The sequence below is a fragment of the Lepisosteus platostomus genome, chromosome 8 (genome assembly GCF_059453375.1).
Source record: "Lepisosteus platostomus isolate fLepPlt1 chromosome 8, fLepPlt1.hap1, whole genome shotgun sequence".
Lineage (NCBI taxonomy): Eukaryota > Metazoa > Chordata > Actinopteri > Semionotiformes > Lepisosteidae > Lepisosteus > Lepisosteus platostomus.
In genome coordinates, this window is record NC_142618.1 from 44,477,791 (window position 1) to 44,490,532 (window position 12,742).

Sequence of the window (12,742 nt, forward strand, 5' to 3'; positions counted from 1 at the left end):
AGAGATCTGAAGTGTTGGTTCACAACAGAAAAGTAGAATCAGGGTAGGGCATTGTCTTAGTTCGTGAAATGTACTAGAACTCCCTATTAAAATTGGTGTCGAATTTAGCAGTTAGTCTGGGACAGTGTGCAGAGCTAATCACTGATACAGTCTACGATGATCTAAAAGAGTAATGTTTTTTTATCGTTGCCTTAAAATATGATTAATTATTAACAAAACCTTGTTTAGGGTTACCACAACCAATAAAATAAGATAACAATAACCCTGCAGATGCATAAACCATACCATATGGTATGTTGTGCTAATTCCAGGTCTTCTGATAAATATTGAAGCATCTTTCACAGAACATAACTGCTCAGTGTACCAAGGAGTGTGATGGATGGAGGAGAAAGAATGTTTTATTCAAAAAATTGTAGACGGATGACTGATGCACACCTCGTCCAAATCATTCACAGTTTTCGGTTGGGTTTAAAGTAGCCATGAGTCAGAAATTGCATCAGTGAATCTTGTTGGAGCCAGTAATTTCAAACTGTGAATTATAACACTGCAAAAAAAAAAACATCCAGATGGTCTGAAATGTCTAAATCAAGCAGATCAGTTTTTGCAACTGACAGGCCGTAAGTAATGTGAAGATCTGATGTATGGTCCAGGGCATCAGCAGAAGCATTAACATTCTGTGCAAGACCAAATCAGTCCAGTAAATTGAGAAAATCAGATGGAAATGTTTCAGAATGGGAATCAATGTACCTGTTGAAATCCACTAAAGCAGAATTATATCGTATATTGATCAGATCAATGTTTAAGTCTAAGAAATCAGCAAAAGTGGTTTCCTTCAGAGAAAAAGTGATGTTATACAAGTCATGACTTTGAAAGACCAACCAATAAACGCAAGCCTGGACATGAGCCCTTTGGATACGACAATTTACTAAATCCATGTCATGCTGCATGTTCTGCAGTGCAGAATGTTTTTCATAATAAAGATTAAAATTGAACCAACCAAGAGTAACTCCAAAAATGCCAAATGGATCAAGTGAATCAAAAACGGGGAAGCCGAAGTCGCATATTCAAAACGAAACAAAACTAAAACTTGACACTGTTCCCTTGCACTGAGAAGGATGGGATATTTCTAATATGGTGATGTGTGAGTAAGCAAACTGGTTTAACAACAGATAGTTGTCGGCCTCCTGCCACGTTTCAGTCACACATAAGTCAGCGTCAAAAGGTAACCTCACAGGTTTATGCTGCACAAACAGGCTAAGGTGTAAATTAGTGTAAATTTTAGTGTTAATAAGTATAATAAATTTTAGTATTCAGCTGCAGAGCATCCAAAGCACAATCTGCATGGACGAACCCGAATAATATCAATATACCGTAATCTGTGCAAGATTCCTGCTCCTCTTGCTATTCCTATAGCTGCAACTGTTGCATAGCTCACATGTTTGTGACAGGATGTTGGTTGATTTTAAATGTAACATCAGATAGAGGACCACTCTATCCTACTATAGACCAATGCAGGCTCTTGGAAAGAATCAAATGTTCAGCAGTTCATGGAATTAAGTCTTTAATAAGATCATTTCCCTAAACACATCAAATTGTGAAGGGTGATTGGGTTAATCCACTATTAATATTCATAGCAAAATAAACTGTACAAGAACAGTGATTTTTTTTTGTTGTTTTCATAGGATAATTGTAAATATCTCTGTTGGTTAACTGGTGTATTAGTTTTTAACTGAAGAAATGTACCTTTTATCACTGTTGTGATCACTTTGTGGTTAAAATATAATGAATAGAGCTGATATTTCAAAGCTTAGACTGTGCATAAAAGCTGTCAGATAAGACAGATGCATGGTATGCTGTACATTTAAAACAAATATATGTTCACAAAAGAGGAAGGCTTAAAGTAGTTTTATGGACTTCAAAATCGGATTACGCCAAATCTGTCACAAATCAGTTCAGCTACTCCAAACTTTTTCTTTCTAATTGGTCTGCAACTTTTGAGAGCTGAATTTGTAACATTTTTATTCTCTCATCAAAGCAATAAATAACAAAACATTGGGGGGGGGCGGGGATAGGCTGAAACATTCTCAAGATGAGAAATAGCATGTGACCACACCATTATGTTTTTTTTCACAAGCTAAATATGATCTAGTTCTGCGCCTTTAAAAAAGAATCATTTTGGCAACTGAATGCATTCCACGGGTATCTCAGTGTCCACTCAACCTCTTAAAATACTTTTTTGGCTTTGGTTAGACCCACAAACAAAAGACCTAATGCCTGAAAATTGATAGTTATTTGGGAGTCACTACTGAAATGGAGCAGTTCAAGCTCTCACATCCAGAAGTACTTTATTCACATACACCGGTATTCTCTCTTGTACAGGACACTCCCAAAACATGTACTGTAGGTAGGTAGCAGGTATCTTTTTTGAGTACATTGGTGATAGAGAGGACTGGTAGTAGTATTGTGTACATTCTTAGGGTTGTGCTGAGTTTTAGAATCTGTACAATCTAGATTTTTTATGTAGATACACAGCATAAAAAGTCATGGACGTTTAAACATAGAAATAAATTGCAAATGTACTAACCCTTTAGTCTACCAATAAAAGATTTACTCAAAACTACAGTTTAATCTTTAGAAGGAAAAAATCTCAAATAAAGAGGTTAACTCCATGTTCTGGGCTTTCTCTTTCAAACCTGTTGGAACAGTTAAATAAAAATGACAAAATTGAAATTCAGGGTTTGGTGATTCCACACCGTGCAGCTGAGATGATATTGCACAAGGATCTCCAACTCGCCAAGATGGGATTTTGGGAAACAAAAGGGTTAGTGTAGTAGTTTCTTTCAAGGCAGTCATAAAATAATCTGAAGGCTTTACTTCCTTTTCTCTGTATTGGTTTATTTGGATTTTTTTTTACTCTACAAATATGTTGCATTTGTCCAATTTGTCATCATTTGAAGACACTCAGAATTGTCTCGTAAATTAAACTGGAGGTTTGAAAAGAGCAAGAATAAATAACTGTTTTATAAGGGAAAGTTCTTATTAAGGCATCTCATGAGAGCATGGAGGAATGAGAGGAGAGATGGGATGTGAGAGTAAACTGAGACAGTATTAAAGTCGAATTAATGTAGTTAAAGTCTGTGGAACAGATGCTCAGTGAGGTTCACTTGGAAATACAGTATATGAAAAAAGATGAGGAAAAAACATTGTAAAAGATCCTTCGTACTGCATGTTGTTTTCGAGTCTCCTGTCCCTGTCAGTGACTTGTGAACTACTGGACTTTCAATGTTGAGTCTTTACAAATGAACAAGCTATATTGTATAAGTCATGATATATTTTTAAAATGACCTTCTTCTATGTAAGTATGCAAGTCATTATTCTCCTCTTTAAAAGTTTTTTTTCCCCCAATACCACAGTGCCTTAGAAGAAATAAAACCACGCTGTGTGGTTTTAGATTTGGTATGTGTATGTTTTCATGTCTTATTCTTGTACCACCCACTTATCCCTACAGCACTGGTAATATCCACCCCCCTGGACTTTTCAAGAGAGCCACCGATTTCTGTATGTAGAGACACTGAACCAGTCTCCACCCCTTTCCTCCCTACAAGAGCCACAGTTCATCACTCACTATTACTCACAAATTGTAAGCTTCACACTTCAGTTGATAGCAAAACTAAATGAAATGCTGCTTGGAAAATATGAAATACTATTTTTGTGATATGTTGTTTTCCCAATATTTCTTTCATACACAGCCTCAGTATATATACTGTGTGAAATGTTTTTAGTGGAACAGTATGTATTTTCCCAATACTGCATCGCAATGAAGACATCCTGCCTGGCTTGTTCCTTATTCCGTATCTAGATAACTCTGGGTAGATATCTTTTGGACAAGAAAAGAAAGGCACTGCATTAGCAGGCAATCATGATTTACAATTGATATACATTATATGTAATGTTAATGTAATGAATTGTTAATTTTGTAATTACATTCAGTGAATGCTGGCTAACAGAGTGATAATGATTTATACATTACCGGATGCATAGCATTTGCAAGAGACCAAATGGAAGAATTCAGGCAAATAAACAAAACCTAGATTTAACAAGGGTCTCATAAACTATATGTTTGAAACTTATAAAAGCATTTCAAAGGGCATGCATGGTTAGATGTCTTCTATATCAAATTCATGTGAAAATTATACTGTATTCTAATACAGTAAATGAGGAACATATATCCAAAGGAAGAAGTGGTTATTGTTATTGTTGGAGATATAACCTTCCTTTATAGGATTAGTTTACAGGAATGTGAGTAGTTGAAACAGAAAAGACCAGTCCCCAACAATGAAAAACAAAAGCCTCTGTCCGTTTAAACCAAACATCAAAATATACTCCCAGTAGATGAAAAATTGTACACCTTAGCCAAGTTGTCCCACAGCAATGGGTTATTTTCCAATATAAAGTAGAGCTGGGTGACTGAAGATTTCTAAGATTATCCATTTTACTGAATTATAAATGCTTTGCAAATTAATGCAGGGCTTTGCTGTAACATCAAGGTTATCTTAAAAATATAAAATAACATCCCAGGAAAGAAATCCAACTCGATTGTGTTTAGAGGTATGTAGTCCATAAGATAGCTGATGCTTTTTTGCAGCTCTTACATGCATTTGTATGCTTCAAGAGCCATGTTGAATAGACTCAATCGGTTGCTGTGGCTGATCTTTAGCTTGGCTTGCTGAAGCTAGATCTTTTGCACTCCAAGGTGAAAAATACATTGGTACACTTGTCCAAAACTTTGTCTGTGCCGTACTGTTGCAGTGGAAACAGGAGAGGACAGGAGAACAGGCAACAGGAGAGAATCTTTGTCATGCGGAAGTGGTGCACCTACTTTTTTGCAAACGAGAAGATGCCATGTACTGTAGCTCATTTGGTTGTTAGTAGCAGAGTGATACAAGGGTCCTCCAGTTTTATTCTAGACTCTGAATAGCGCTTCTGGTCTCAGTTCTGATTCATGCCCTTCCCCATTATTTCCAGTTCTTCCCCATTATTCCCATTTCTGTGCGCTAGTTCTGAGTCTCTATTGGTCTTGAAGTCCAGCTGGTTGACTTTGTTAATGTCTTTTGGGGGGTATAAAAAATTCCTCATAGTCTTCCATTTTAATTTGGGAATGTCTCTAGACAGCCTTTTCCGGACTGATTCCAGAGCGGACTAGAGTAGCTACAGTATGGTTCTCTCCCTACTGCTGAAGGTGATTCTGAAGGGTTATATGGGAGTGGTTCAGACTGCAGCATCAGAAAAGAAGGTTTGCTTTTAAAGAAACCCTGAGATAACTCATAATAACATCACTTGGCAAACAGAGCCATGCATCACAGAGCCCTGGTAGTTCCCCCACTGAGTCATCAAAGGAAAGTGCAGAGTGTGCACTTGTGGCTTGCAAGGTTAGAAGCTACTTCCTGACTTTCTTACTCTGGGTTCTGTGGCAGGGGGGTACCCAGTTCTATTGCCAGCATGTGGCATTTCTTGGGAATCTGCATGACGAGGTGTAACCTTATACTGAAAAGTTTGGTGTTTAAATGAAAACGAACACTAGGTCTGAGAATCAATTAATGAAACAGTTATCCTGTCAGGGTGCACGCCAAAGTCCCCTGACAGCATTTTTTTTTTTTTTTTACAGTTGTGCTCTTCCAAAGTCAGCTGAGTGTTTCTTCAGTTCCTGATATGTAAAACACACAGCTTGAGAAGTTAGTGATAATTCTTGTCAAGGTTTTGTAAACACATGGGTACATAGGCCAGGTAAACTCCAGTTATCTGTAACCATTTGTAATATTTTGTATATTATTGTTGTTTTTGGCTATAAAAGGGGCTAATCTGTGACATATGTGAAATAATTAAAGAGATGAAACATTCTTTAGATGTTTCCTCTAAAGAAATGTTGATACGAGGAGATGTATTCGTATAAATGTTCTGAGGTTCTGCTTATGCCATGGAAGCTGGCCCAAAGAATGAGATTGTAATGTCCTTGTGACACAATTCCGAGATTTTGTTAACAGTTATTTGAAACCCACTATATGGAACACTCAGTGCACCTATTATTAACACTTAAATGTAATATTTTGGCCTCTTTGTCAGAGTTACACACGACTTGTGTGTTACTGATAAATAACATCAACTTGAAGTGTGAGTCTAACACTGTTTTAATTCTTGGATGTTTGGAATGTTGCTTTGAAACTTTGTAAGCGAGAAGCATTAATATTCACTTTCACAAGTTTATAGCTGCGATGATGCAACTGCCCTTGATTATGTTATCACATTCTGTGCGGATTTCATCCTTTGCATACATATTAGCTTGTTTTTTGTTCCTTACATACGTACGACTCAGTGATCTCATTCAGGTATAATAAATGTCCTTACTTGCTTCTCATTTCTTGCCTCCATATAAAGATGTGAATCATGAAAACGAACTGATTCGTGACTGGTTTCTGTCGATGAATGGAATTTCTATTGCTGTTCCTCAAGTCGCAGTTAGAATCTAAAAGTTGATAGAAGTGCAATTAGTAAATATTACGGAAATTACCAGTGACTTCTATGTTCTCCAAGCTTCGTGTTATCATTCAAGACACTGCATATTTTGTGAATGCAGCTAAATGTTACATTGAGCTGTCCCCTTTTGTGTTTGTTTTCCAGTTATCCCTTAATAGTCTCAGGCCAGATTGCTTCAGGGCAATCACCAGCCTCTATTGTTCTTGCAGGGTGTGCCCACCCATAGCTACGGGAAGGGAAACCCCCCTTATTGTATGACAAGAGTCACATGAATTGATTTCATTATGAGTCCTTTACTTTGTCACTTCATCAGCGATTTTGAATCAGGTGGCATTATCAAAAATCTTAGAAATGCAATGCTAAACAATCCCATGTGTGCGGTTCAGATTTGTGTAAGCTGTTCTAGCACAAATTATCTGGGAGTTGCAAATAAGTGAAGAACATGCAGACCTAGGGGAAAAGAAAATGAGTGTAAACACATTTCTACTGATGCTTGTTTAAAATGGTTTCATTTCTTTTAGGAACAAGCAATAGGATTGTTCTATGCTGAAAAGAGAAGAAAGAAAACACAACGTTTCGGCCGTGGAGCCTTCTTTGGGTGTACGGAGAAGGCTCCAAAGCCAAAACGTTGTGTTTTCTTTCTTCTCTTTTCAGCATGGAAAAAAAAACGTATTACTTGTTCCTTTGCAGCCTACGCATGCTGATGCAGCTACCCATCTTAATTTCTTTGAACATTGGAATTGAGGTATGCCCTGTAGTTGTAGATTCTATTTGGACACTGGAAAGTAATGTAAAGAGGACAGATGGATTTCCTCAAGTCTCCATAGGTGAGGTCAAGCTGAGACTGTAAGTACTCTGTACTTTCCAGTTATGTAATAAAGGGGGTGGTTATAATGTGCAGCAAGTTAGCGTCTACAGCACATAAATACAAAGGAAAGGTAGCCAGGCAACAAACTAGTAGCACACTTGTTCCCACGCACCTTGCGTAGAAAGGCTTAATGATTAGCGTGTGATTAATAAATTCACCTTTAATTGCAAAACAAACAGCTAGCCATTTGAAATATGTTGATTGCTTTCCTAGGTGAGAAATGTTTATTCTCTTAACTACCTGTCAATTTCTGTGCAGGTGTGGTGGTATTGCTTGGTGCCTGTTGGAAATACCTGAGAACTGGTCTGGATGTACTGTAGCGTGTTAAAAAGGAAATGTGGGTTTTGTTTGCAGTGCTGGAAAATCTTTATGTGTTTGCCTGGAAGCCTGAGGCACAAAGAGCTGTGGGATTGTGCCAATACAAACTAATTTGCCAATTAACAGTACACAGTGCGTGAAAGATGACTGCCCTGACATTAATGGCAGAGTGTTTAGTGTTGGTAGGCTCAACAGATCCCAGTGTCTTTTCAGATGTTGTTTATTTTTAACTGGGGGAGGATATAAAAAGATAGCTAAAGAATGCATGCTCAGCAAAGTTACCAGCTATTTACACTTAGATAAGGAGAATGTTTTACAGACATTCCTTCATTTTCAAATTGTTTAATTCCAAACATGCTGTAAAGGTTAAGAAAATTCCACTTAATGTACTGTATATAGCTGAAATCTCCATGGCAGCAACATTCCCTGAAAGATGATTCTGTCCTATAAAAAAGTATAGTGACCCTTTAAATTGTTTAATACTTGTGCTGTATATTGGTTGACTCTGTACTGGCAGTTCTGCATTGCTATTCTGGAAATGCCCTCTAGATACTGTAGCAGGATGTGTAAATGGATGGGTAATGGCTTCTTGTCACAATCAATTTTTCCTTTACCGGTTTTCTTCCTCCTGTTGAATGAATAGGTTATTTCCCAGACCCTTTTAGCTTTGTACACGGACACAGCTGTAGCTTTTACTCTTTTCTGTGATGTCTCAGTAGTGATCATAGTAGTAGATTTTATTTAAAGCAGAGAATGACGTTACTCTGTGGAAATCCTGACATTTGTGACTAAATCACAGCTGCAAAATGAGAAGCCTTTCCATAAAGATAAAAACTGTTTTGGAATGCGTTTACAAGGTTCTTTACCATTTCATGCCCTCCAGGTGCACTTTAAAGTGAAGTTCCATGTTTATATCTGCACAGGATACATTATTAAAGTATATACTATTTGGGTTATATACTTGTCAGCAATGCTATGGAATGTCGGCATTGATAACTGTCAAAAGATAGCCAGAATGTGTTCAGATTCCATTCCCATTCATAGATCAGAAAGTAGAGATCATTTGCTCCATGGTGTAATTGCCCATATAATTCAATTAATGTGTTGACAATTATAGGAGGAATATATCATTTTATCAAGATTACACTTCTCATTCATACCGCTGTAACAAGATGAGTGCTTGAAAGCACATGTTCTACAGTATGTTTTGATTTAAAAAAAAACAATAAATAACTGTACATGCAGAAGATCAGAAGAGTCATTTGGGGAATGAGATGTTTTCCAGAAGAGTTTTGAACAGCCGTACTTAAGAGGAATTTGATATTGTTTATTAAAACCTGAGTCTGATTAAGAATACAGTGAAAGAATGGTCTCAGCTATTGTCAGTCCCAGCACCATTGCCATTATTCGGATTCGTTTATCCACTATAATTCAAAGGGATGAAAACCTTAGCTCTGCGTCACAATTTTTATTCCTTGTCCATCGAGAACAGGGTCATGAAATAATGAAAATGTCTGTCAGTACCGAACGCATTATTGAGCACTGCCTGAATTTTTCGGCACAGTACACAAATGTTTGCACAAGAAAATCCTGACTGTGTGCAGTATTCATGAGAAGTTGATTCATTTTTCTTTTCCCCCTTTCTTTAATTTAACAGGTAGAGAGAATCGTGGACAAGCGGAAAAACAAAAAAGGCAAAACCGAGTACCTTGTGCGCTGGAAAGGCTACAACTGCGAGGATGACACGTGGGAGCCAGAGACTCACCTTGTGAACTGCGTGGAGTACATCCACGAGTTCAACAGACTGCACAGTGAGCGACAGAAGGACAGCACTCTGCTGCGCTCCACCCGGAGCTCTCCCAACAACAACGCTAGGAAACAGATCTGCCGCCCCCCCCAGAGCTCACTCGCAAAGACTCCTCCCAAACTGACCAGCAAAGAGCTGGACGCCAAAAACGAACCTCAGCTGCTGCCTAGTCACCAAAAGTACCGGCGCACTACGGCCACTACGCATTCTGTGACCTCTGGCAGGAGAAGCATGGACCTGTCCAAAACTGGCATCAAAATCTTGGTTCCCAAAAGCCCTATGAAGAGCAGGACTGAGGCAGAGGAGTTTCCCAGTGAGGGAGCCCACGGCCTAGACCAAACCGAACAGGAGCAGGACTCCGTTCCCCCGGAAGTGGCCCTGGAGAAGCCGGTGGGCTCTCTTCTTGGGCCAGGGGCCGAGAGGGCTCGAATGGGGACCAGGCCGCGGAGCCAGACAATACTGCCTCAAGCTCAGGGGCCAGTGACTGCTACTACTGCCTCGGGACTGACGCTTAATGGCAAAGGTATGGTGAACTTGTTTTATTTTTGGCTGTAACTGTCCTTTTCCCCTCCATTTTTATAAATGCCAAAATGACAGCACACCAGGTGTTGATTGGTGAGTGTTGTGTGACATAGTTAAGTGCTTTATTAATATATCAATTATTGCTTCTTTGCTCTAATTGAACTAAAATTGAAATTTTGTGCTGAATTGCTACAATAATTAATGTTGCAGCTTTAGAGTTTGTTAATTTATTATCAGGGGGCGTTTGGTGTGTTGGATACAGGACCGGGGTGCCTTCTGTGTGGAGTTTGCATGTTCTCCCTTCATTACTGTGGGTGTGTTTTCTCCAGGTGCTCTGGTTTCCAATGAAATTTGAATGTCTAAATCATTCTTGTGGGTATGGTCATATTCACAGGAATAACTGACTTTCTGATAATGAATAGGTGTACCATTTCTTACCATTTTTACAGTTTCAGCACATAATTAATTAAAGATGTATGCCAGAGCCTATTTTGGAGAAAAGTAATGTGTAAGTAGTAAAATGTTACACAGATGTAAGTATATAGCCTATAGCCTGTTGTTTTTTATTAGCCCTTAAGACAGGTGTATGCTACATCATCTCAGTAAAACAAGTACTCTACACAGTCTTAGACAAAAGTGATAAATCAAGTATAAAAGGTTTTTTCCGTTTGCATATTTTTTTTGTCCAGAAAGTGTTAAACTATTCAGCTAATATATCCTGTTTGTGTACCTGTTCAGGTAGAGTGAATGTCTGAACATTTTTAAAACAATTTTAAAAAGAGTGCAGCTCTTTTAAAATCTTTTTTAATATAGGGAAGCTCATTTATCAAAGCTATACCTACAACCCAATCTCTCTCCCTTTAACATTTGCAGTTCTGCTGAAAATCGTTTGCTTCTGAGATGTATCATCACCTATTTTTTTGTGAAACAGAATGCTTACTTTACCATCAAAGAAGAAAATAGCAAAAAGCAATGGATTTATACTGGATTTTTTAAAACTATTTTAAGAGTGTAGTTTAAGCAATACACATTGTCAGTGAAGGGGGCTTTCAAGAAAGGGTTAATTTATTTGTTTCATAATATTCCCAGATTGACATTTGTAGTTTTGATTCATTAAGTGATGCGTTGTTTGACACAGCTCTGTCAGCTGAAAACTCTGATGATCAAGTGATTTGAAATTGTTATATAGGACACTTGCTCATGATTGGTCTTGACCACTGTCTTCTTTGGAACGGAATCTTTCAACTTTCTTATAGGTACTATACCTTACGTACCCAGAACTGATGGTTGTGATGACGGAGCTTTCAAATCTGACTGTTTCAAAAATGGATTGATAAATATACTCTAACATTTTCCAAAAGCTCAAAATTATTTTTGTAATAAAATGTATGGAAGTAGTTCATTCTCAAAATCTATTTATTAAGAGATTACTTAGACATAGCCATAGGTTAAAGTATTACAGATTCAACTTATTCATTAAGTGTGAATGATGTGTTCAAAATAGGGTGCACGTTACAAAAGGGCAATATATGAAATTGCTTTGTCATGCAAGCAAAGTTCAGGAAGAGGACACAGCATGAACACGCAACATGCAATTCAAAAAGTAATTACATATTTTAAGATTGACCAAGACATACTTGGGTTACTTATTGACTTCCAGTGGGTAACATTTTGAAGTAACCAAAGGACTTGATCATAGTTTTTAATTGCACCTATATGTACTAGAACAGTACCTAAGGTTACGTATCTGATGAAAAGATAATGCTTTGACCATTTAATTCATTTATGAATCTGGAACTTCTTAAGTAGTAACAGTAGAAAGTTCTTTTACGAATGTAGGTTACCAGGACTTTTCCCCATTGGATTTATTTTGTGAGGCTGGAATGTTAAAATCTATACAGCATTATGATCCAACCTGACATTTAAAAAAAAATCATGCTCTGTCACAGAATCTCTAGACATGCTTTTGTCTGTTTTAAGATTCTCAAAGGTTTGTTTCAGACTTTCAAAGGTTTGTTAAGCATTCACACAGTGGCAGGTGCAAGAGTTTGCATCGCTTGTCAAATTGTGTTACTTGCCTGTGGACATTGATGAGTGTTAAAAGTTAATAGAAATGCAGTGCGTATTCACAATGCCTCCTTGTGATAGTACATATAGGTGCCGCTCCTGCTCGTTTCTATACACACGTTTGTCAAACAATTACTTCCACCTCCTTGACTTGCATAATCAGCTATTCTAGCTAGGTTAGGGAGGGGTTGTTCCATTCTTAACAGTCTGTTAGGTGTATTTCCTTTAAATTGCTTTTGAGAGAAGTGGAGTACAGTAGGAAAGTAAGGCAACAAGATAAAACAGACTCAGATGAAAGGTGTTGGTCCCATGTGAATACTACATACCTTATACTTTCTTCTCTTTGTCTAATAATATCTTACTGTACAATTTCGTCTTCCATCTCTTGTAGGTATTATTGCTATAATATTATTTATTATACTATGTTTTGTAACAATACTGTGTATACATTGGGAGATGAAAAGTTATATTGGTTCCAGTGCTCATTTTTAGTGTTTTTAATGTCTCTTGGTATTCATTCCTAGGCTTAGTTGTTACTGCTAAGTGCAAGGAGAGATTGACCTCTGGATACCCTTAGTGAGCAGCAGTTTCAAAATCATTGCAGTGGTTGGCTAATTTTATTCTTGTGT

General features: G+C 37.6%; 1 protein-coding gene across 2 annotated transcripts in view; it reads left to right on the forward strand.

Moving 5' to 3' along the window:
* The window catches only part of cdyl (chromodomain protein, Y-like), a 138,620-nt gene that overhangs the window by 91,010 nt on the left and 34,868 nt on the right, over positions 1 to 12,742 (forward strand). For both annotated transcript variants that reach the window (XM_088643629.1, XM_088643628.1), the window contains exon 2: positions 9,375 to 10,047. In XM_088643629.1, coding sequence (XP_088499755.1) covers positions 9,375 to 10,047 — 673 coding nt within the window. The remainder of the gene's footprint in view (positions 1 to 9,374; positions 10,048 to 12,742) is intronic.